Source organism: Numida meleagris, chromosome 6, assembly GCF_002078875.1.
Source record: "Numida meleagris isolate 19003 breed g44 Domestic line chromosome 6, NumMel1.0, whole genome shotgun sequence".
Taxonomy (NCBI): domain Eukaryota; kingdom Metazoa; phylum Chordata; class Aves; order Galliformes; family Numididae; genus Numida; species Numida meleagris.
The window spans coordinates 8,318,950-8,345,632 of NC_034414.1; the positions used below are offsets into that span (position 1 = coordinate 8,318,950).

General features: G+C 38.5%; 1 protein-coding gene across 9 annotated transcripts in view; it reads left to right on the forward strand.

Annotated features, from left to right (window-relative positions):
* GALNT18 (polypeptide N-acetylgalactosaminyltransferase 18) overlaps positions 1-26,683 on the forward strand; it is a 321,281-nt gene that overhangs the window by 93,477 nt on the left and 201,121 nt on the right. For all 9 annotated transcript variants that reach the window (XM_021400989.1, XM_021400987.1, XM_021400985.1 and 6 more), the window contains one exon: positions 48-313. In XM_021400989.1, the coding sequence (XP_021256664.1) occupies positions 79-313 (235 nt within the window). In that variant the 5' untranslated portion in view covers positions 48-78. The remainder of the gene's footprint in view (positions 1-47; positions 314-26,683) is intronic.

Consider the following 26,683-nt stretch of genomic DNA (forward strand, 5'->3'; position numbering starts at 1 on the left):
TATTTTCATCGCAGTTGATTTTTTTTTTTCTTTTTTTTGGATCGCAGGATTTTTGGAGCTATATGGAGGGACCTCAGGATGGTGTGCACCAGGAAAACCAAAACTTTAGTGTCCACTTGCGTGATTTTGAGTGGAATGACTAACATCGTCTGCCTGCTGTACGTGGGCTGGGTCACCAACTACATTGCCAGCGTTTATGTGAAAGTGCAAGAGCCGATCTCAGAAAAAAAGTTAGAGGAAGGCAAAGAGGACACTTTAAGGATTATAGAAAGACTGGACCATTTGGAAAATGTCATCAAACAGCACATACAAGGTACCACCTCGCTCCTACTCCCCGCTTTTACTTTCCCCCTTACCCTGCCCCCCTGTTTTCTGTGTGCGGTCTTTCATCCCCTCCCACCGCGTTCGGGCAGTGTTTGTGCGGTACGAGGCGGTCTCGCGGCGAGCGGAGGGGACCCGCTCCTCAGCCCAGAAGCGGCTGGGGCTGCGCAGAGGCTGCGCTGCGTGTGGGAGTGCCCGGCGGTGCCCGCTCGGAGCGCGCTGTGGGGGTACTACCCGCACGCTCGTTCTTCCCGGTCCGGGGCCGCCAGCGGGAAGTCGCCTTCACCCAGTCGGGAGTGGGCCGTGGGCTCGGCGCGATGTGCAGGGGGAGCATCTCCGCATCCGCTACCGTCATTGTTCTGCATTTGTTATTTTTCTTTTCCAAAATGGGTTGGTGCGAATGCAGTTCTTGTTCTCCTCCCATGTGAGCCTGAGCGCTAATCCGTGTGGAGAGTCTGTGTGTGTCCGGCTGCGCTGAAGGTTTTCCGCTAGTGCTGCTGTAGTGCCTCGGGCCGCTTGGGGTTTTAACTGGGACAGTCTCTCGTTTGTGTAATGCCTTTTTAATTTGATCTCCTTTTAAAGTGAGCTTTGGGAGACGAGTTGAAGTAGGCAAGTGGTGGGGCAGATGATGATGATTTCCTGAGAGTTTCGGGGTTTTATCTGATTTTGCTGGGTGATCTTTAAGTATTGTATTTGTATCATTGGCATGGTGTTCTAGTCACTCCCTCTGTCTTCTGAGTGGGTTGGAAAGTAAGAAGGGTGGAAGGTAAATGAGAGCTCCAAAGGGACCATCTCTTTATACTTCTGTGGAACCTCTCCTGAAGGTTCAAATCCCTCCTAAATCCACAAAGGCAGAAGCAAACCACCCGGTAAAGCATACCTAACACCAGTGCACAAAAGCTCACCTGCCTCCAGGCTGCTTTGGCCAGCTGGTTTTCTGGCAGTCTCGAGAAGGGTGGAGCGGGCAGGCTGGCTAATCCCATGTGAATAGGGCTTCTGCTTAGTAATGCAAGTTTGCAGCACTACTAAAGCCCAGCTACTTTGCTGTGAATGGTATTAATGCATTTCTTTAAATATGATGCATCATGGTTCAGGTTGCCTGTGCCTTCATTTCTCAGGTAGTCCTATAATTTTTGGGTAAATTAATTTAGGAAAAAAAAACCACTAAAAAACAAAAACTGGTGGGTTTTTTTTTTTTTGTGGAGTGGAAGGGGAAGTAGGATGAGTTATCGTAAGCACCTGCAAGCGTGATTTTCTCTCATGCTGTCCTTAAGATTTTTTTCTTGAATCCTGAAGTTGATTTATAAAAGAAAAAAATAAATGTGTGTGTGTGCCAGTGGAGTGCACTGTGGAAGCATGTATGAAAACAGCAGTTTTTCGACGGTTAAATAGAGAAAATTCATTGGCTTTCCGTATAGAGTTAGAGCATAATTCCTTCCATTTTGTTGTTGTGAAGCTCTGATAGCTTTATTTCAAGGAAAATCACAGTCTCAGTATCAGCATGTCACTTGGAACAGTGATTCTTCTCAGAGTCTTAGAGAAAGGGATACTTAAATAAGGAGAGAGTGTAGCGTTGGAATAGAGCATAAACATGATTAGTGACTTTCTGTGACTAAGTAAAAACCAAACCAGGAAATATTTCCTTAAATAACATTTGTATGAAAGTTGAAGAGAATTGTCTAAAAATACGTAAGTGAACAGTTCGGTAATAAGTATGAGAATATAGTTGGGGGGGGGAAAAGTTTACAAAGTTCTCCTACTGTATTGAAAACACTTCTAAAAATAAATAAATATAATAGTTTGTTATCCCTTGGCTGACTTCCTGTGCTTGTACTTTTGCAAATCATAGTAACTGAGGTTCACAAGAAATTTCTTTGCTGGAGATAGCAGAATAAGATGTTAACTTAATTAGTTTTTGCTTTAGTATTGTGAGATGCTCTGAGTTTTGGGTCATGTTGCAGAATTCACTGAAGTCATTGGAGGGAGTACTTCAAGCACATTGGCTTGACAGTCAGGTTTAAGAAATTACAAGTTTGGGACTCATTGCCATAAATTGTGTTAAGTGCCTGTTATGGTGGTTCTGAACTAGATAATAAGAACTAGCTGTAGTTTGCTGTGAAGGTTTTGCTTGCACCGCTTCTATTTTTTTTTTTTTTTTTTTAATGTTGGAGAAAGGTGTCAATAGCTCAGATATTTGGCAGTGCTGAACAGGCACAGAATTAGCAAGGGTAATAGAATCGCATTCTGTGGGATACCCTGCAAATGCAAGGGAGCTCTAACTGCAGCATTTTACACATGAAGTTACTTTAATATTAAATTTTAATTTGTTTTCTGATTGAATTGTTTAATTAGATGGCATCTGGGAATTCCTGTAGCGTATAAATTACAATCTTAGAATATTGTATCAACTGTCATGGAAATGAGAACAAATAAGAAGTGCCTGCATATAAAAGAATTTTTAAAGAAAATAGTTTTTAAGACATATGAGTAAATGTGTTTTAAGACATTTTCATGGCAAGAAAATGCCATGATGAGTATGTGTGCCTCATACTCAGAAAGGACAGACTGGACGGGGAAATACTGGTACTGGTTTTGGCCAAGAACAGGAAATTGGGTGTAACTGCCATATTGCACATGGTATACCTCTGTGTAAACCAACTTCTGCCCGTGTTTAAGGATAATCATTTCTCTGTGGATGTTTCCTGGGTGCTACTAATGAAATAAGAGCATGTGCTGCTAACTGTGTTTTCTCTGTCTTTATTGTACTTTCTTCTTTTCTCCTTATGTATTAATTTATGTTGTGTAGCCTATGAGCATGCTGTGCAGGAGTCATGCGTCTATATACTGACTTCCATGCTAGGCTCTTTGTGGCAGGATTGGTGGCATTGCAGTCTAGATAGGCAATATAGACTACAGAAAGAAGTATCTTGTGGGGTGGAAGTATGATGCTGGGATTGGCGTCTCGTTTAAGCCTGGAATCCTGAATTCTTTGCTTGATCTATCCCAGTTTAAGGTAATTTTGGTCAAATCACTTTACCACCTTATCCTCGCCACTTTACAGTAATGATGTCTTGCATATTTTTTTATGGCCGTGTGTTGTACTGACTATGTTGTTAATTCTGTCTGAATGCTACCCAGTCAGCACTAAAAATATTTTTTTACTCATAGCTTTAGTAGGAGGTGTACCTTTTATGCTAGCAAGCAACCCACTGAGGGAAACTTTGTTTCCAGTTCCTTTTGAGTTTGCAAACAAGATAGTGTTTTTTGAGATGAGTTGTATGTGTACGAAGGAAAATGAGGAAAAGATCACGTGTGTAGTTCTGTGCAAAATGCAGTCTTCACTGTGTCTAAGAAAGGAGTGTGGCAAGTATACCATCTATAATTCTCAAGCTTTACTGCCAGAAAGAATACTACAAAGGACTGAAGTTAATGAATATTGTCTCAAATGAAATGTCTTTCCAACCTAAGATCTGAAATCGGTTTTTCTTAATTTTATTTGATAACAGTATATTATTTAAAGTTCGTAAGGAACGTTCTAGTTCAAAAAGCTCTAAATACCCATTTTATTCAATGTAAGAGTGCTTCAGACAGATCAAAACACATAATTCATCTTAATAATGCCTCATGTGTTGGCTCTGTCAACAAAGAACTTCACTGTGTTGTGTGTGCATTTGGAATATTGCGTGAGCAGGAGGGATGCTCTTGATCAGATGCTTGTTTCATAACAATGACAAGAGGAACAACACTAACAATAAGGTAGTAATAAATATTTTCCTCACTCTAGTTTTAGGCTGTCGTAGATGATGAGTTGAACATTTTTCTTGGATAGCTATGCTATGGTTAAGCAGATAACTGTGGCAACACCTCACGCCTGCTCTCCTATTTGTCTTATTATGCAGTGTCATTTTATATTTTTTAGCTTTCTAGTTTTAATCAGAAAATGTTTACATTTCAGCATTATTTTTAAAAATTCTTGACTACAAAATCTATGAAATGAACTTTTTCACCACTTGAGGAGTCTAAAGAGAATTGTGAATTACATACAATTAATAGTAGATCTAAGTTAAAGTTGCACTGTAATTAGATGGTTTATCTCTAAACCAGTTGAGTTCATAGTTAAGACCAATAGGTGATTACTAATACATCTGTTTTTTACTGGTAACTTTATCCCTCATCTTTGCATGCTGCAGCATCTGTTGTCATAAATGGCCTGTCAACGACTGTATACACTTACTTGGGAAATTTCATAACTGAGGAGACACGTGTTATTTCTCAACCTGCTGCTTAGAGTGGTTTGCTCAGTGAGTTTATTTCAGCTATTGTTAGTTGTCCTGATCACCCTCTATGGTCAGCTGAGAAGGCAGAGATCTCCAGTGTATGACTCATTCAGTGTGTCTTGGACAGGTGTTAGTGTGGAAGGATTTTCTTTCAGAAATGAAATATTGAATTTGGGAACTAAATCAACCCAGATTTTTTATTTCAGCCATCTAAAGTTTTGGGTAAGTTAATACCATACTCAGTGTCTGCCTTTTATTTATTTATTGGTCTCAAACATCTGCTTTGTGATGGCTCTCCTTTGCAGCCTGGCTAGCTATGTGGATTGAATAAAGTCAGACTTGATTTGTTAGATTGTACCCCATCTCTTACTTTTGTGGTAGTTTCCTTTTGGGAATTGTTAACTGTAAAATCCCTGCGGCTTATTTCCCTCAAACACAAGAACACCTAGGCATATTTGTCATTCAGTGCGGTATATTTATTCTGAGAAATAAATCAGCAGTAGACAGTAAGTAGCTCTGGGAACATGGCTCTTGCTCCACTACAGGGGACCCTATATTTACTATATATACCAGCAAAGAGGCCTACTATCCCAATGCGACTAATTGCAAAAGAAGGAACTACTTGGATATGTAAGACGTGCAGGATTAATCTCATTAATTTTTCTCGTTAGGCCGTGACTTTTCGAGTCATTCTAGATTGCTGCAAGTCAGTGCAGATTAATTTGAATTTAACTTCAATGTCTTTTCATTGTTAGGAATGGATGTACTAAATGAGACTTTAACATAGTGTTTTCAGGTAGAAGAGTCTGACTCACTTCAAGCAGTATTCAAGATTCACGTAGTTCAGGGACTGTATACTCAAGAGTTAATGACATTGGTTATATTGACTGCAACTTGATAATTTAGTATTACTACTATTGAAGCTAACTATTTTTTTGTGCTTTTAATATAATCCAAAGGGAACTTAAGATGTTCTTTCCTGGTTGTTCTCGCACTGAAGATTTGTTAGGACACAGTAGCCAAGAGTGAGGAGTTCTAGTCTACATTTTATTATTGCATTTATAACTGCATTTTATTACTGGAGATTGAATGATTCCTTTCATGATTAAAGATTACTGTATTCATCAGATTTATGCAACATGAATAGCATGAAAATTGCTTCTTCCTCCCCACCCACCTCTACCTTCCTCCCCTTCTTTTTTTTTTTAACTGTGCTTTTTGAGCCAGGAAAAAAAAAATTCAAATGACTGCCAAGTCAGAGTATGCTGTAGCTTTGTAGGTGGAGGGGGAATCAACCTGGATTCTGTTTCCTTCAGAGTAGGTAGTTTCTGTACTTCACATGAAAGTCTTCACAAAAAGTTAATCTATCTATATCAGGAACAGAGGTTGGAAACTGATTTCTGTGCCCTCTGTAAGTTTTCTTATTGCTAAACTGGACAGTTTTGCCTTTTCAGTCTGAAACTGTTTATTTTTGTAGATGTTTGTTATCTCTACATAATGGCACAGCTTTAGTGAAGATTGGGTTGTACCACGGTCTTTGAGCAGATGATTTATGGGCTGTGCAGAGATGGTGATAGCTATTCTGCTTGAGGCTCTGGACTCAGCTCAGTATTTCATTTATGTTGTGTAGGTATCACTTAGGGAAATGTTGCTCTGGTTGACACAAGAAGCCTGCAGCAGTGCTGAGATGGAGACTTAGCACTTCTGTGTTTCTGTTAGAATGTTACTCTCTTTTTAGTACTAATGAATGATTTTATCTATGTGACCAAAATATAGATAAACACGTATAAAAAGAAAGGTAGAGCAAGACCTATGTGTAGCTGTTGGGAATTGTGTGTGAAATGAGCTTGGCCCCAGTATCACGCTCTGTCATGGCACTAGTTGGCTTAAGATTCCACTGCAATAACCATTCTTCCACTTGGGCATACTGCGGCCTGGCGTTACTTCTGATCTGCTGATTCGCTGTTGTTGCATGCAATGACATACAAAGAGAGTGGATGAAGTTGTCTCCTGTCAAGGCCTAAGACTTGAAAGAGCCTTTGCTTAAAGGAGCATTGGAGTAGAGGCAGTTGTATGACGAGATGCAAGTGCTCTTGTTCACTGGCTCAGAAAAAGACTGATATATCTGTACAAGGTGTACACACAAGGTGTGTTCTTTGTGCTGGTGAAGCAAGTGCAAGATGGTTGTTCTATGCTGAGTTCAAGAGTGTTTCAAGGAGTGGCTTCTACATGCTAGAGGTATTCTTTGCATTTAAGTAGCAGAACCAAATGATAAAATCACATTGCATATTGTTTGTGTGGCTGAAAGAGGGAGTGGTGTGTATTTTTAGTTGTTTTCAGTTGTTACTGTTGTTGTTTTTGTGTTTTTTTTCCTGTTGCATAAGCTGAGCACTTCATGAAATAGTCTTGTCTTCTGCATCCAGTAGTACAGGAGCTGAACCTAGAAGTGCATGTGTGTAAAGTGTGAGAGTTTCTATTATGCTGTAAGAATAGAAGCTAAAAACACTTGTCACTGAGCCTGCCATGGGCTATATAGTTTTTTCATTGTTTCTATGATCAAAAGGATGAATTTGTTTCCTTCCTATCTAATGTTGCTTCCTAGCCAATGATGGACCACAGAAGGAGTTAAATTTAGTTCTGTGTTCAACAGGAGGGTCTTATTACCGACATTATACTGTGAAAGCATACTTAAATTGTTGTCCGTCTGAACTGTCAGTTTGAATTGGGGCACATAAAGAAAATACTAGGGTTTTAGAAAGTGAATACTGTCTCAGGTATTGAGACAGCTGTGGCAGTTGTGAAAATGGCTGAGCTGCTTTCCCAAGGATGCCAGTTGCCATTAGAATGAGCCAAGAACTTGTTTGTCAACTGTTAATGTGTGGAGTGTGACAGGATGTAGCTGCATATGAATCATCTCTAGGTGGTTAACAGCGATAAGATTATGTTGTTAGATGTGCTTGGCTCAGTGATCGGAGGCTGGACCTAGGACTTAGTGCTGCAATGTTTACAGATTGCTCCCTAGTCCAGAGCAGATACTGTGTGACTACTGAGACTACATGAAGTAATTTACTTATCTACAACTGACAAATCCACTTCTTTTAATGAAATGAGATTTCGTCCTAATGCAAAAGTGAAATATCAGTTTGTGTCTTGTCATGCCTTCACTGAAACAAATTCTTTTGTCTGATCGACTGTTTTTCTTTTGATTTCCCTTACTGGTTTGCGTTTAAAATAGTGTTCTGATCTTCCTTGTTTTGTCCACTAACCCATGTTATAGACAGAGACCAATATCACTTCCATCATTTTTTGAGGGATCTTTCTGCCCTTGGCATTCCAATGCTACCTCCGTAGTCTCTCTAGCAACTTCTGGGCTTCTTTCCTGAGCTCTTGAGAAACAGCTCAGTAACAGGCTGTGTGGTTGGACGGTGTGGACAGATACACTGAAATTGGCAGTTACCTGAAACTTAGTGCTTTGTATTCATGCTGCTACTACCATTAAATCTATTCTGTGTACAGTTCTACAATTCTGCTGGGCAGATGTGTTCTCCTTGCAACAGCATATTTTTCTGTTTTCTTCATAAATTTTCACAGCTTAACTGATGTTTTGTAACAAATGCTATTTATAACACAACATCCTGAGTTTCTTGTGGAGAATATTTAGGCACCAAACCCACATCTGTAATTATTATAGCTCTTCAGTGCCTCCTCTATTTGGCTTTTAAAATAAACAAATGAGAGTATTCTATTTGCTTTTTTTTTTTTAATATAGAGATGGAGGGCCCAAGTCGCTACCTTGAAATTCTCAGCCTTTAAAATGCCAGACTTCATCTCTTCCAGGCCATAATAAATTCTTACTATTTTCTCTATTGAAATTATGTGAAATTTAATATATTATTTCTATTACAATAGCACTATGGCAGATGGCTGATAGCCCAGCTGTCTTGCAATCAGCGCTGCGTGCAAAGGTGTAGTGGAACACCTGCCTTGAAGAGATTCTAGTCTCTGTGGATAAAGGCCAGTAGGAGCTAGGCAGAGAAGATGAATATAGAGAACTAGTATGGCCAGATTTATTCAGATCACCGGTGGCAGGTTTGACTCACTGCCTGAGTTGCTTTAATGACTCAAACAAAAGGACTTCTCTTGTCCCATTTGTAATAGCTAAGAGAGAGCATATGAATCCCGCTCCCAGCTGCGGCACTGTTGGGTAGTAGCCATGTCTGCTCTCCCACTGGAGGTCTGGACCTGACTGATGTTAATTTGAGTTTGATGTGAGCTCTGAAGTATGAGGCAGACATCTTTCCCAACATGCATGTGATAATAAGCGTACCTACAATAGCACAAAATTGTATAATCCTCTGCTTGGTTCATTTGGAAATATGTGTTCTCAGTGACATTGTGTTAGTAATGTGGGACAGAGTGTGGAAATCCTACTATAGCTTTTTTTCACTTGTCTAAATTTCCTCCCATGTTTTAAATGTGAATGTTTGGATTTTTCTTTTATTGTTGCTGTCGCAGGTGATCTCTGAGAAAAGAGGATTTCTATAAGCAGCTTTCTGAACAGTGTAAGAAAAAGTGAGAGTATTTCTAGTTTTTTTTTTCTTCATAGTTAATATGGATAATATTCATAGAGAGAAGGCAATTGTGGACTTGACTTTAGGAAGATAATACAGATTTTTAGGCTGGGAAAAGAGCTGTGTTACTTGCCTGTCTGTTACCTGGATCTACCTAGAGATCAGTTTCATGAATCATCCAACTAATCCAGTGAGTTACTGGTCCCCACTTTAATGGTGGATTCGCATTCCTTTGAAGCTTTTCTTTCCGCATCAAGTCATGACTTGCCAAAGGCTTTGCAAGATGGTTTGGCATGCCGCAGCTAAAAGAAAAACTGTCAGATAAACTTTTCCAGCAGAGCACTCAGTCAGTTTGTACCTCTCCATTTCAGGATTATAATGGCAATAGTTATGGTTAGAGAGAACACCTTTCAGGATTTCTGTGTGCACAGAATAAATAGGACTTGCTAAAGGGAGCACGGCGTAGTTTTGAAGATGATGTTGTTCTATCTGTTTTTCTCGGAAATATTTTTAATTTAACCATCTGTCTATTGCATGATTGTGCCGTATGTGATTGCAATAACAGCGTTTCCCCCTTGAACTTGTGCTAACAGGAATGTTTAAAGCAGTTCATGAAGGGTGGGGAGAGTAGTATGCTGTCATTTCTGTGGTATTTCTTACTAGATGTATTTACTTCATGTGTAACATTTAGGAGGATGGGAGGGGTTGAGGAGGAGAAAAGTACAGAAGCTAAAGGCTACATAAGACTATGTGAAAGTTCTACACCTTTTTACTTAATATGAAAGTACTGTTAAGTAGAAACTCAATAGCTGCCACTAACATTATTGAAACTGCTGAAACAAGACATGGAGTTTCTGTGGAGTGGAAAGGAACAATGTGGCACTTCTGATTGTGTTCTGAAAGCCTTTTACGTTCTTTTTGCTTTCAAAACCAGCAGTTCACAAACACAAGTCTTACATTCATTTGATCCAATTTATGCAGGTATTTTAAAACAGACCATTTAATCTGAAGGATGTGTAGTCTCTTTAAGTAAGAAATATTCAGACTGTATATGGTCAGAATTTCATGAGCAAGATACTGCTTTTGGCATGAAAATTGTATCACTATTGATCTCCCATGTTACTATCAGGTATTGTTTTGATATTCTTGTCTTTCAAGAGGCAGCAGAGTTAGCACCCTGACTTTACAACATGATGTCAGCCATAAAGGATTACGACATCATTAAACTGGGATGTAACAGATTTTAAACTTGCGTTTAACTAATATTTTATTGTGGTTGTAAAGCCGTGTAAGTTCAAATTAAATTTCAAATTCTTAAACATGAAAAACAACCCACTCCACCTCCTCTTACCCCCCAAAATTAAAAAATAAAACGAATTCCAAATACATGTGTAAAGCTGTATATAATGCCAGGAAGACTAAATAATGAACATATGCACTTAAAGAAGCAAGACTAGAAAAAATGGTGGCAAAAGACTTACATTTGGATAGATCATTCTCACTTTCTGCAGATCATTTGGATAGATCATTCTCGATTTCTGTAACTGCAAGCTTTTGAACAGGAATGCTTTTAGGATAGAAACATTTTCTTCTTGTTAATATTGTGTTATATTTCATTTAAATACAAATCTATCAACACAGACTCATAGAATGGTTTGGGTTGAAAGGGACCTTTAAGATCACCTAGTTCCACACCTCCCATTAGACCAGGTTTCTCAAAGCCCCATCCAGCTTGGCCTTGAATGCTTCCAGGGAGGTGACATCCACAATTTCACTGGGCAACCTGTTCCAGCGTCTCACCACCCTCACAGTGAAGGATTTCTTCATAACATAAACGAACACAACTTATTTCTGAGAAGAAAATAGTTAAAAAGAACCTTCGTAGTGCTAATTCTATCTTTGCATTTGAAAAAAAAAAATTGTATGTGAGAAAATATGGAGATGTATATAGAAATGTTTGACATGTTATTGTTGTCTGTCTATAAATGTGTAGACGGTAGAGGAGACTACACTGAGGATCTGGATGTCCCATGTTAAAGGTGGGAAGGATCTTCACCGCTGTCTGTTTTGAGTTGACATGGAAGATTTCATAAGTGGTAATAGAGACACTGGAGCAAGAACTTAATTAGAGAGAGCGGGAGCATGTTTGCATAATATCTCAGTATGGTCACAATGTGAACAGACTTCTGTAGTCTGGGAATGCAAGGGATAGAGATGTTGCCTGAAGTGTGTGAGAGTCAGGTTTTCCATTGTTACTGTTCTCTGCAGTAACTGAGTAATTAACTGTTGGATAGAGTAAACCTTGCATGTTGTACTACTTATTAGCAGAGACCTGTTTTGGGATGATTGACTGCTGTGGAATACAGGGTCACAGAGTGAATGGAGAGCCACACTTACTGATTTCTTATTTCAAGAGGTAAGCAAAGGTAGTGCTTCTTACATTGCAAGTTCTATCTCTTGAGAGTGAATTTTAAATCATTCAGCCTTGGATACTCTTCTCATAATTAAGAAATAAGCTACTCTTGGAGAAGTTGTAAATTTATGAAAGAGGAAAACTCCTTGCTGTGAGGGTGCCTGGAGACTGGAAAACACAGAAAAGGAAATGTGATGTAGTTGTAATGTATGAAACAGTTCTTTGGCTGCTTGCGGTAACAATATGTCAGCATGTTTTTGACAATATGTAGGAAATGCCTTTGATTTTTGTAAAATTGCATTTAATTTCTCAACTTATTTTTTGATTCTGTTGATTAAAGCTTTTCTGCCTAGTGTAGTCATTAAACAGTGAACCGTCTGCTAAAAAGAGACTGGCAGTGTTCCTAAAAAATTAACATTTAAAAATGAAAATTTAGTCTAAATGTATTTCAAAGAATGTTCCTACCTGTGTTATGAAATGAAGAGGAAAATGAAAGTTTCTGATGCAGTGTTGTAAAAGTTGGCAGCCCCTGGATGAAAACCGTTATCATCTCTGTGAAGTAGGGAAGGAGTGATTGACCTCAGCAAAAAAAGCACAGGGGGTTCAGCCGATACAGTATAAAAGTTTCATTACAAACTCTGTTACATGTGGCTATGTATTTATCACCTGAATCAGTAGTACAGGAATTGATGCCTAATCATGCATTTAGCCCTAATTGCTGTGTTATAACCAGTGGTGAAACACTGATCACAGTCACTAGCTCCATGGGCTGAAGTGTGCTGTATAGAGCAGGCCTCATTCCTGCCCCTTCTCCCCCCAGTCCAAGTTCTGTTAATGTAGTAGAGGGTAAATATAAAGCTGGCACAATCATTGGGGATTATTTTTTTCACTATAGTTCATAATTACCATTGATTTTTTTGTTTAAATCATACTTTATTATCTTTCTTAGACAGCTATGAGCGGCTATGCTGAAGTTTTCATATGAAGTATTCATTTAATGAGTGAGAAAATTCAAATCCTGGTAGGGACTGTTCTGTCTTAAGATTTTTCCCTTATGCTTAAAACCAGCTATTGATGAAGATGGAACTTTTTTTTTCTTGGTATTGCATTATTTCCACACAACAGAGACTTCCTGGACTGAGCTATCAGTCATTGTGAATGTACCTGAAGTTCTTGCTCTAAGTTCTTTCTGCTGAGCTAATGTAAATCACTGTCATTGCCGTGCCACAGTAATTTGTACAACTGAGATATTGTGAGGCTTCAGAGTTGGAGGGATGATCTGTGCGGAACTGATTTTTGTTTTTAAATAATAATTTCCCCTGTCCGTTCAATCCAGTGCCAGAGAATTCTGCCCCCAGGCCAGGTTGGTATCAGAAAGGTTGGATCTTACTTGCTTATGCCTGTGGTGATACAAGAAAAGCAGCTGCATGTGTGCAACTGGGACTGAAGCACAGAAAAGGAGATAGGAAGGAAGAGTTAAAGTATCCTCAAGTATAGAAGATAATGTAATTATTACATGGGTTATATAAAATACTGTGTCAAATTGCAGGCAGTGACAAATACTTAGCAGTGTGCTCTCTGCCTTGTGTCTATTTTTAAAACTTGTGCTTAGATATCTAGCTAGCAAGGCTGTTCTTGCATGTGTCAATATGTAGCTGCATAATTGTCTGGCTGTTTTTGACAGTGAACGTGGTGCAGGCAATATACGAGTTTTAGCCACGGTGACAAATTGTGACAGTGCAAGGTCTGACAGAAAACAAGTGATGAAATGACAAGGTAGGATGTAGCAGCATAACTTTGCTATATTAAGTTAATAAAAAGAGTGTATTTTTGCTTTAAAAAAATCATTTTAATGTATCTCTTTTACTCTCTATTTAATGTTCATGCTCCAGATTTATTAAGAATGACTAGTAATTTGCCTTTCTGCTGTTTGATGAGAACAGATGTTATTTTCTCCTAACTCCCACGCACCTGGAACTGGCAAAATTCCCTAAGCTCATTCAATTATCATTCAACAAGCGGGGCTTATTCAAGCAATTTACCTACAAGGGCCAATTCAATGCAAGGTGGAAAAAAAAAAATAAACCCTTTCCACTGAGTTTAAAGTAAACTCTGGAAAAGTCTGACCCACTTCACTAAAGTAAGTATCTATTTCTTTACATTAAAAAAAAAAAAAAAAAGTAGGAGCGGCAACATTATGAGGACATACTTCTTTAGTATGTAAATTGTATATTGCTTTATAAATTTTCAAGACTGGGTTTTCAACATGGTAAACTACGAATTTTTGTTGTTTCTTAAGAAGGAAAATAAACTAAAGCTCCCTCTTACAGGGCATTTATTTTTCACTGAACTACACACCTGTATAAATACAGTGATTTCTTTTTTTTTTTTTTTTTAGGAGACTTTTTTCAAAACAAATATTTACCCGACTCTAAACCTCGTGGACCTATACTGTAGCAAGTTAAGAGTTTTCAGGTACTAGACCTGGGGAACCTGTATATAGAAGTGGTTAGGAAAGGATAAGTTCAGTCATGGGATGTTTCATTCAAATGCGTTGGAGTGCCCATATTGCCTGTCTCTTTGAAAGGACGATTAAACAAAGAGTTCATTACGGTTTCACTCAGCAGGTAGCTCAGCACCACACAATCACTCCCTCCCTCCCCCCACGCCCAGTGAGATGAGGGAGTGAATCAGAAAAAAATGAAATAAAACTTGTGAGATGAGGTAAAAACTATTTACTCAGACAGGAAAAAGAAAAAAGGATATTACTGGTGATAATTAATTACCCAAAACGAGTGATGCACAAGCAATTGCTCACCACCCACTGAGCGATGTCCAGCCTATCCCCAAGCACTGCTCAGCAACAACTAAAAATATTTCTATATTATCAGCATTGTTTTCCTCCTGAAGCCAGACGCTGTGAAGGAAAAATCAACTCTGTTCCAGCTGAAACCAGGACAGAGATTTTGACAAAAGTCTAAATGGCTGTCAGAAAGATGTGTTAAAACAAGTAATAAGCCCAATCTTGATGACAGCTTGTAAAGTCAAAAAGCTTAAGTGGGAATGAAGATTCAATTTCCCTCATCATCTTCGCCCACTTTATTTACTGGAACTCAGTAGTAATGGTTACACCTTGCAGGTGGTGGCAGACTTCTTCTGTGGTGTTGGTGGATCACATCAAAGGAACCCGAGCAATGATATTTTTATAGTGTTGACTATTAATAGAATGTCTTTCTGTGAATCTTGTGTGCAAATTAATTTTATTTCTTCTACATATTTTCTTGATTCATAATGATTACTTTCAAATTAGAGAAATTCAAAATAGTGAAATTTCTGTTCTATTCACAAGAATAAGAAGGCTGTATGTATATGAAGGCTCTTTTTTGGTACATTCTCTTCCAGACAAAATATCTGACCTCTCTGAAGTAACATAATGTAACATAAATATCTGCTCCCTCTTACTGTGTTATTCTTTGCCAAGTAGAGTTGGGTGATGCTTAACCTGGAATCTCCAAGTATTCTAAAAAGGGAGAAAAGGAAAGGGTAGATGTGGGTTCATTTGGAGCCATGCTTTATGTGCCAGCGAGTGCAGTTGTCCATTTTCCCTGCACACCATTAAGGATGATGAACTCATGCATAAATGAACCAGTTGATCTTATTTTGATACTGTCAAATTTCTCTGGATTGTGTGCATATAGTTCTTGGCACTTGTGCAAATTGGATTTGGAGTTTGCATTATTGTTTCAATTACAATTTTAAACTCCTTTTTCTTCTTCATTTGAAGATAAGGTTAGTTTTTCTATGCTATTGCTGTAACTCACTTTCCAGAAGTCTGGAAGCGGTCTGTTTGTCCAGCAGTCTTCCTTTCTGCTTCCTGAAGAATGCTGATCTTTGAGTGCCTCAGTCTTTAAGCCCTTCATAGGCATCCTCTTCAACAAATATTTCAAGGTCTGACTGCAAATTGTTTTCCCAGTTGTTTGGTGTATACAACTTCATGAATTAACTTAAGTTTTAAATTGGCTCTTGATTGTCTTAACACGTTTTAATACTGCCTTTTGCCTGACACAAAAAAAAGTGCAGTCAAATCAACAGACAGTGTAAGTAAAAACCTTGCAAATTAGAAATGATGACAGAACTCACAGCTGTTAGAGAAGCAGGCTTTCAGTATAATATTCTTCAAAAGCCTGTAAATCCCATTTCCATAGGTCACTTAAACACTATTTGATTTTTTTTTCTGTAAGTCCCTTTGAGGCTTTAATCACTGAACTTCCCTTAGTGCATATTACCTTTACACACACACAAAAAAATTTAATCTCTTAAATTGCTTCAGTCATACCTCGGAATTTTTCCATATGCATTCCTGGTGTTAAAATTCAGATGAGAGAGACTCTGGTGGTTATACCATTTTCAGTACTTTTCTTTCCTATCTAATTGAGTCATAGAATCATTAAGGTTGGAATGATCACTTCAGTCACCTAGTCCAACCATCAAGCCACCACCACCATGCTTGCTAAATCATGTCACTTGGTGTGATGTTGACTCTTTTCCTGAAAGCTGTCAGGGACAGTAACTCTACCACCTCCCTGGGCAGCCTGTTCCAACACCTCACCATTCTTTCTAATCAGAATTTGTTCTTAATATCCAGTCTAAACCCCCTGGTGCAACTTAAGACCATTACCTCTTGTCTTATTGCTAGTTACCTGGGAAAAGACGCCAACCCCCACCTTGCTACAGCCTTCTTTGAGGTAATTGTAGGAAGTGATAAGGTCTCCCCTGGGCCTCCTCTTCTCTAGCCCGAACAATCCCACTTCCCTCAGCTGCTCCTCATAACGCTTGAGTTCCAGACTCTTCATCAGCTTCCTTGCCCTTCTTTGGACACGCTCCAGGGTCTCAGTGTCTTTCTTGTAGTGAGGGGCCCAAAACTGAATGCAGTGCTCAAGGTGTGGCCTCACCAGGGCTGAGTACGTAGGAATGATCACCTCCCTGCTGACTAGACTATTTCTGATACAAACCAGGATGCCATTGGCCTTCTTGGCCACCTGGGTGCATAGCTGGCTTGTGTTGATTCAACTCTCAGTTGTTTCCTCTGTGCAGCTTATGTGCATATGTATGTACAGACATGGGCATACAAGTATATTTGCATATAATTATACTTAGAGAAATTAAACAAAATCAAAAAAATCTTCTAAGGTTGTTGACATTTCCTTGGACAACTGTGATATCACTGAATACTTGAGTCCAGTGCTCTTCTACTATTTAGTAATGTCAACGGTTTACGGGCGTTAGGCCCGATTCCGTGACGAAGGGGACGGGGGACCCACAGGCCCACGTCCCGGGAAAAGGGGAAAGGGGAGAAGGGTAGGGAGATGGCCCTGAGAGCAAAGAACAGCAGCAACAATCTGAGGAGAAACAAACTAATTTACTAAATAAGATATCGGAATGCAAAACAACACACTATAGTACAATATAATTACAATTTAAGCTGATAAATCCAATACACAGAGAGAGAATGTCCCAAAATCAAGGTAGGCCTTACTCTGCTACCGACGATAAGACGGCTGGAGAGCGAGGTGCTGCCAAGATGAGAGACGGCGGAAAAAGGGATGAGGTCTCGTGATCTGCAAGTTTTTATACTGCGAGCTTTTATCTTTTCCCTCCGGCTGGAAAATGGTAACAGAGGAGCAAAGTACCGTGGGGAATGTAGTAGTCCTTCTCTTCTGAGGACCAGGTACATTCACTACATGATGTTATGATGTGGAGTACCAATAACCGAAAATCATAAAACCATGACAAGTAACAAATTTGACAGATTTGCTGTTCATAGAAGGGTGTTTGGTTTGTCTCTGGCTAACTCATTCAGCATTTGAAGAGCCAATCCAAAAAGAGAGATTAATTTCCCTGTCACCTAAGGTGGGCTTTTCATCTTTGAAGTTGGTGGCCATCAGTAGTCTAGTTGGCACACAGCTGGCCAGACTGTTGACTTCCTTCTGTTTCAGCAGCTACCTGAACTGTGACTCATAAGTGGTTAAATTTACCATGCTAGCTCAGCCTTGTGTTTCTCTAGAGCGTTGTACTAAGTATTATTGCTTTCAAGGACCAATTAAATGCCTGTGCCAGCAGCATAATTCTGTTATGTCATTTGGGGGTGTGTCTGCCCAAGGCTATTTCACATTTACTACTTGTTTATTTGCTGAGTATAGCGATAACCTTTTAATTTCAGATTTGAAAATTGTAAATATACTATATTGCTATGATGTGTTGCTATTCCTACTGGGAGAACTTCAAATAAATTTGTATTTGTTTGCCCTTTAGGAGGAGTTCACACAATACAATTTGGTTCTTATATAGTTGCTTAAAATCATTGCTAGTAATATTGATATAAAAGGAAAAATCAAATATCTGCTAGGTTATGTCATCGCCTATCATAGAATCGTAGAATTGGTGTAGGTTGGAGAGGACCTTAAAGACCATCTAGTTCCAACCCTCTACTATGGGCAGGAACGCCAACCGCTAGATTGGAGTGCCTGTGAAAAGTCGGTCCTCCTCCTGTCTTTTACTTCTGAATCCAAATTAATAAGAAAATTGTGTTCTTTTCATAAGTCTACCTTTCTGGTAACTTGGGAAACTAGTAGTTAAGTTGATGGGAAAGAGAAGTTAAAATTCTTGGAAAAAATTACATCCATATGGTTCTCTCCTTGTACCAGTTGAAAAGTTGCATTTATTATTACTGGCAATCAGAATACGTAGATGGAAAAGAACCCCGGCCCCCCCACTCCCCATAACTTCGTGAAGTCTTCAAAGGAGGTCACAGAGGCAGGTTTGAAAGAAAACTGGCATTATCGATTCTTGTGCTCATTTGTGCTCACTGACATGTCCTAGTGTCTTTTCTAAGCTTCTTGAAAAGAACTGCTACGCAGAAAAGGGACTATTCATTCTCCTAATGAGACTACAACTTCGTAGTTAGTACTGCAGTGCATTTGCCTTTGAAGAGCTAAACTGAATTCTGATTGCAGATGGCTGAAAAACTGGGGCACAGCAAAATTAGCAGCAGTAGTAATAAAAGAGACAAGTTTTGCTATCTCCGTATACTGTGAAGAATATCTTCTGAGCTGGGTGTCTGTTTACCTCAGTTTCAGGATTTCCTGTGACGGTGAAGATAAAAGCTCATTTGGGGATCAGACTCGATCTCTCAAGGACCCTTCCTCTGGATTAGCTGGATTAATTCTCTTAATGGTTCTCCCTCCTTTTGATATTAATGGTGTTCTTCTGCCAGCAGGTGGGGACGATTTTTCTCTCATTCTGGCACAGGTGACACATTTGGCTTGCTGAACTGATTAATATCCCCAAACAAAAGCTTCAGTGTTTACTGTTCTAGAAAGAGGCTTGTCAAATCCAATCAATCATTATGTTTATGTGGCAAATTGTGTTTGAGCTACGTAACTGGTGTATGTATTAATATTTTTATGAAACAAAGCACGGAGACCTGACCACATTTGGAGACCTTTTACAGTGAAGAGGGTTGCTAAAAGAATGTTTGCAGCAGGGGGATGCATTGTTATATCTTCAATAAGTGTTTTTTTTCTTTCATAATAGAAATTATTTCCCTGTTTCTTTTAGGAGTTTTCTTTGTCAGATAATTTGTCTCCTCTTGTTTAGCATCAAATTATAGACTAAGTGTTCTGGTAAACTGGTAATTGACCTCATGATGGTTTTGTATATAGCCACTCAGGGTGTCCACTGAGACTGACGTTGTAGTGTTTTTTGCTGTTACTAGGTTGGATGAGGTTACACTTCTTGTTTTTTGTTTTGGACAATTCTTAACCTTTTAAAATAATGAATAAGAAATAAGGATTTATGAGAAAGGCACTACATTTCTTTTTGAGAGCAGCTGTTCAGAAGAAACAAGTTTCAAAGTGCAGCATAATAGGGGAAGCTCAGATAAACCGTCAATTCTCGGTGTCTTCAAATCTGCTACTTTGCATTTCATTAGCAAAATTTCAGCTAGTAAGCTGTAGAGATGTGAATTGTCTTGATGGTGACTGAAGATTCTAAAAAAAATTTTTTTCCATTTGTTGACTATGGTATGGCTACCTTCTAAAGCATATACTTTCTAGCATTTCCAGCACTTTAATTTAGTGCTACAGAAAAAGTTTTAGAACTTGTTAGGAGACCTTCCTCAAATGAAGTCCAAAAAATCACTGTAAAATGAACATATCTTAAGAACTGTAATAGTACTTTATGTGAGGAAGAATTCTTGTTCTTTAGGGTAAGTTGCTGCTTGTCTCAGTGGAACACACTTTAATTCATGAGTTACTAAGAATTCTCTAGACACTTTATAACTGACAGCAATTGTTTTTCTTTTAAAATTTGTCATTCATTAAAATCTTTAAAAGTAGTTCACCAAAATACAGCTGTCATTAAATCTTTGACTGGAGGGACAATAAAGGGAATTACTGTAGACAGCTTGGAATATTTTATAAATGACTTCAGGCTTCTAACACTATAAGGAACTGCAGTTTGAAAAGAATGTTAGCATTAATCTCATATGATAATGACAGATTTGAGGAGTGTAAATAGAAGTTCTTGTGAGTGAACATGTAATCTCTGAAACCCATCTTTGCTATTTTTTTAAGGAGTGTCTGATCTTAATGTGTATTATTATTTCTACAACCCACTAGTTTTGTTTAATTATAATTACCTCTGTGCAAAAATTTCTTAATGTGGGCTTAAGAGCAAAAACTTTTTCCTTTCTCTTGCTGCTTCCAACATCCTTGAAACACTGGCCCTTATTCCTTTATCTAATTAAGATGGTGTTTACTCGGAACTGCAGTCTAACTTACAGAGAAGCTGGGTTACCATCTACTCTGTTAATATCTTAATGCCATTAAGCTTGTGTCAATGGCCTTCGTTCCTTGAGCATTTTCTTTCTAGTGAAATCACTCAGGCTGCTTACTCTTCAGCTCACTTTATTGTACACATTATGTTACAAACAACTTCCGGGATTTCACCTCTTTATTCTGGAGATTTACACCAGAAATGCTTCCAAATCAAGGGTGTCTACCCCAAACCTCCATGGAATTTTGCATGTTCGGGGAGTTTAACAAGTGGGCTATATTGAGAAGGGAATTTGGAAATTGGTCATTCCGTGCAGTCATTTTTTCCTCAGCACATAGAACTTCTCTTAGTGACACTCCAGAATATAAGTATCTTGTTTTGCACATTTGATTTTTCTGATCTGGAAAATGTATGCTGTATCACACATAACTCCCTACTAAAAGTAAAAAGCAGATTATATATATACACTGTTGGAGATCCACTTAAAGCACCATTGCGATAAAAACGTAATGTGGCTTAGAATGAGAGTCTTCTGAGGAGAAACCTGAGAAATCAGATCAACAAGCAGAATCTAGTTAATTACTCCTAAGTAGAATTCTGCTCTCATAACAAAGAGTTAAGCAGAATGGAGATGCGTGGGAAAAAAAATCCAGTGATACATTCTATTTGCTATGCCTTTCCCTGCAACTGTGCCAAAAACCTGAGTGTTTCCGTACCCACAGTCTAGTTTAATTCTCTAAATATGAGGCAAAGCTTCACACATTTTATAAAATGATTTTAAGTATGAAAGCTTTCAGAGCACTCTTTTTCTGAAGTGTTTGGTGAATGAAAATCCTTTATAGTACCAATTCTTGTGTCGTAGCTGCTCAGATCTTACACCAAACTGTAGGAGGGTTTGGTGCTCTTTACGTTTGAACTGGTAAGGCTTTGCTGACTACTGATCTGCTTTCCACAAAGGTTGTTCTCATTAGAGAACACAATATAGATGGGGAGGATATCTGTAGGTGTCATGAGACCGTCACATTTAAGAAGTATGATATTGTTGTTTCAAGAAAAGTGACTAAGTCGTGTCTTCAACATCTACTTCTCTTTTTTAAAAGTTATCTACATGTCCAAATAACAGAGAGTAAACTTTCTGTCTTGTGACGTCTAGGGTGCTGGTTTAGGGTCATCATTGTCTTTTGGAGAGTCTATCTAATTCTTCTCTTAGTTTTCTTCTTTAAATTGCATGGTACTTGACTTTTTCTGAGATCCTTCTTAATCCTGTAGCCCTACTGATGAGATCTGGATGGAAATAGTCGGTATGAGTGAAATTAATATAACGTGCTCCACTATGCAATTAATAGAAACAAATTTGACTTTGACCCTGTTGTTTTTCCAGACCAGCCAGTAGATGGTTCCTTGAGTACTTTATGGAAAGCTACATGTGGTATGTTAACTGTTGAGTCTTTATGAATACAGAAAAGCCTGCTTAATTTATTCAGTATATTCCAGATGATTATTTTCTTGGTTACAGCTGGGATAAGGTTAACTTCCTTCATAGTGGCTGGGGCTGTGGTTTGGGTTTAGGAGAATAATAATGTTGATAACACCCTCCTGTTTTAGTTATTACTGAGCAGTGATTACATAGAGCCAAAGACATTTCAGCTTCTCATACTGTCTGGCCAGTGAGAAGGCTGGGAGTGCACAAGGAGTGAGAGAACCAGGATAGCTCACCCAGACTGACCAAAGGATTATTCCATACCATATGGTGTTATGCTGAACTATAAAACCGGGGGAAGTTGGCCAGGGGTGGCTGTGCTGCATGGGGACTTGCTGGGCGTCAGTTGGCAGGTAGTGAGCAATTGCATTGTTTGCCACTTGTTTTGTATATTCCTTCATCATTGTTATTATTTTTCCTTCCCTTTCTGACCTATTAAACTGTCTTTATCTTAGCTCACAGGTTTTACTTTTTTTCTGATTCTCTCCCTCATCCCATTGAGGAGGGGAGTCAAAGACTGACTGCGCAGTGCTGAGCTGCCTGCTGGGTTAAACAAGAACAATTATGAATGAACATGTAATATTTCCTTTCTCGTTTGTGGAAAAATAAGAAAATAAATGTGTATAAAATGTAGTTAAAATTTATTATGACAGTGAAATTGATGCGTTCAGCTTATCCTTGTGCGCCAGTTAAGATGGGAAGGGCAAATGTCAGTCGTTCTACCTGGGAAAATGTGCTAATTCTTTTGAATAAAAAAAGTGCAAGGTAAATGCTGAGAAATGTTTTTATGAAACAGCCATCTTGAGAGGAAATTCCAGTGCAGTGTTTCTATGTGTTTGTTTACTTGTGCACCTAAGAGGGAATGTATTTCTACAACAAAATGGAGAAAAATACTAGGAGCTTTCTTTCCAGTACATTTACTGAATCAATTCAATAGTCTTACTATGGTATCTTTTAAAATTTTGCTGGAGATTTTTAAATGAACCGCAACTCAAGGAAAAGTTTGAAAATAAACCAACAAAACAAATAAAACCGAAACAACCTAAGTCCATAAACTTGGCTAAGAGTTTCTCATCTCCTGCCTTTGACTTAGAGAAGGCCAGGTATGTGGTACACTCAACCTGGATCTGACTTTTTAACTACAGAATCACGGAATGGTTGTCGGTTGGAAGGGATCTCCGGAGGTCATCTGGTCCAACCTCCATGCTCAAGCACAGTCACATACAGGAAGTTGCCCAGGATCTGTCCAGATGGCTTTTGGAAACTGAATTTCTTCTGCCTGAATGTGTGGAAGTCATTGTTTGTAGCTTGGGAACAGTGGTATGAAACAGTTTTCTGGGCGTGACATGCATTTAGTTAGTTTCATTTTATTGCTTGCATCCATCAGGCTCATCATAACTTGATGTTCTGTATGAGCATTGAATTAAGATTCTATTTCTGTATCACATGATGTTGTCTAGTAAGAGGAAATAGGGAAATCAAAGTCCTGGTTTTGGAAAGTTCTTCTGCAAGTTTCTGTGAGACTGAAACTGAACTCAGTGCTAAAGTTCTTGGGAGTCATTTGCTAGTACGTTATACAAGTCTGCTGAACATCGCTCTATGTGGCTGGATTTTGCTTGAAAGGATATAAGATGGGAAAGGTCAAGAGAATGACAAAACCTTATTTCTTGTTGACAAAACAAACAAGAAAACCCAAAACACTAAAAAAGGAAACTCCGGAAGAGTAGCTTCCAATTACACACTTCCTCTAAGCTTAACTACTTCCAATTCATTTACGTATCCGCACTGCTAACAAAAAAACATATCTGTGGGTCTCACTAACATATAGTCAATATGTCTTGAGTAATTGATCACCTTGCATGATAATTCTAACATTTCAGGTTTTAAATCGATACTTCAGAGGCACTCTTGTGAAGGAGCAACATTTGTTCAGCCTAAGACAAGCCCTAAGTGGATACTTTTAAAATGGGCCTCCACATGTGTAGCATGAGTTCTGCTTATCCTTTTTCGTATCCAAAGATGTCTTAGTTCATAGTAGAAAGGAAAGGGAAAAGTCTGTGCATTGTATTAACTATTTTGCAGTAAATCCTACACAGCGTGCTGTTTTCCACTTCTGTTCTCCTTGCGTGAGCATTAGGGAAAGTGGCAGAAGGATCCAGCTGACTTAACGTTTGTGTCATGACTCCCTGTAAAGATAGAAAACTATCTCAACCCTATGTAAGCATCTAGATTTGTCTGTAGAAGCACCTGCTTCTCTCGATAAACTATATACAGAGCTGAGGTTGAGTTACCTGCATGTTGATGCCTACTGCAAAAGGATCTTAAGATGACTAACCCACTTGTGGATATCTTCTGTGCACTTACAATTAGGTGAGGTGAATCCTCCTTTAAAGGTTTGTCAGTCTAAATCTCTTGAAATCAGTGGAGCTAATTATGTAATGGAGGCTGGCAAGTCTAAAGCTGTGTCTTTCAGCAAGCAAATGAAGTTGTTGATGTTGTTGATTTTTCCCTTTATGTGCTAACCAATATTTTGGGTTTTAGCTGTTGTAGCTGTTTTAAATTGGCTGGAACAACGATACATAAGCTGTATTGTTAAAATACATACAGTCCCAAGATGTTTGTATCAGCGTTTTAGCTTGATTATTGTTGTTGATTGTAGACATTAAAATATGAGAGAGAACAAACCTCTTCCTTGCAAGATAGGAAGCACAGTCTACTGTTGAAGGCCTGCTGTACTATGTTCTGAGAAAACTTTCAATACGTATTTCTATTTTTTCTCTCATATTTTTGTAAAACTTTTCACCTAGAGCTGCATACGTGAACATTAACCTCTGACGAAGGGAAAATAATAAGAAATTACTGAAACTTGTAGAGAAAATTTCTTTTGATTGACGAACGCCTTCCCTGACTTTAATTTGTACTTGTCCCACAGAGCGTATGTATAAATGCATTGACATAATGGCTCTGTATTGTAGTTGCATCTATATTAATCCACCGTTTCACTGGTAGTTAATTGTCTTCGTTGTGATGAGCTTGGAACACTAAGGCTGATCGAATAAATCCCTCTTAAGCATTAGACTTATGATAAGATATACACACTCTAATGATACTGCAGATTCTAGGCCAGAAAATAACATATAAAACAAGCAAACACCATGTTTCTATGCAGATTGGGGATTTCAATTCATATACAAACTACAGGAAGTGTTTTCCGTTGTCATTTGGGAATTTTGAGCAATAAGCCATTATGAGTGCTAAAAAGTAGTTTACGGAAATATTTTGGTTTTGGCTTCTTCAGGCTGCTGGTTCTAATGCAGTAGTAAGTTGGATGTATTTATTTTGTACAGGTTTCATGGAAGCATCAAAGAAATGGTATGTCAGGCGCATGGCACAAATTTTAATTTTTAGTTTTTTGAATCCTAAAGCTGTTGTTGTGCTTTTTGGCATGTGATTTGTGAATAGTTAGGTGCATAAGAGCTTTGTGGTGGGTGTTATCCTTCAAAACCTAAGGAGCTGTCAGGTAAAGCAGCAACAGTTTGGCAGCACCTGACTTAATCCAAAAGGACAGGTGAAAATTTGGCTTTAGCGGATACATTATGGTAGCCTCGGGATCAACTCAGCATTATTCTGTTATAAGCTTACCGTTAGGTTATGGCGTATCTTAAAGTAAAAATTATTAAAAACTAAAAAAAACCCTGCAAAGCCCTAAAAAACAAAAACCAAGAAAAACCCCACGCTACCCTCAAAACAATACTATAAAGAACTAATAATGGAATGGACAAGGGAGGTTTGTGTATTGTTCTGCGATTTTGGAAGTTACGAAGAACAGGAAATCTTCTGTGTGTTGTACGGTAGGGACAGCGGCAGTGTGTCCTGCTGCATTTCCAGTGTGAGCTACTGGTTTGCGGCGTACAGCCGAAGTACAGCACTTCCCTTACCAACATTATCACTTTTGCAGGGAAGGATATACGTATGAGGTTAAAGCATTTCCCTTCTCTGGAAATGTGGGGAAAAATAAAAATATAAAACAGAAGGGATCAAGACCTTTAACTTCAGTGGGAAGCAGATTTTGGCTGTTATTTGTACCCTTAATGCAAATTGGGTGGTTGCCATCATCTGTTTACATGATCAGGAGAGAAAAAGGAAGTCACTCTGAAAACAGCTTCATTGGACCAGAGTTTCTAGGGCTACTGCTCTGGTGCTTATGACAAACACTGAATGGTTTGTTCATTGCATTAAAACAGGAAAAATTATAAAAATGGAAGGAAAAGGAAAGCATCTAAGTGCTGCCTCTTAGAAGGAATTTATAATGTAAAGATTATGGAAATTTTTGATCCTTAAAGTCCAAAGTCTGATCTTAATGATCTTAAGTCCAAACTGGGACAGAAAGGTTGAAGTGTGAACCAACCTCTCATAAACTTTAGTGTTAAGTGTGTCATTTTTTAGCCACTGGGGATTAAAGAGACAGCTGTTCTTCAAGCCAGCAGCATATGCTAGCATTTTAATGTACGTATTGTTTCAAGGAGGAGAAAAAGCCACAAAACAAAGATGAAATAAAAGCAGTTGATATACTGTAATTAGCACATTTAAAAATTCTTTAAGTAGTCTCCAGCTTTCTTGAGATCAAGTGAAAAATAAATTTTAGTCTACATAATTAAGAATACATTTTGCTGGATGTAAATCAATCTGCTTTTTTAATTATCAGGATTTTATATTGCAGTCATCTCGGTGGTAAATTGAAGCCTTAACTAGGTCAGGGCTCATTATTTGAAGCACTCAGGAAGGG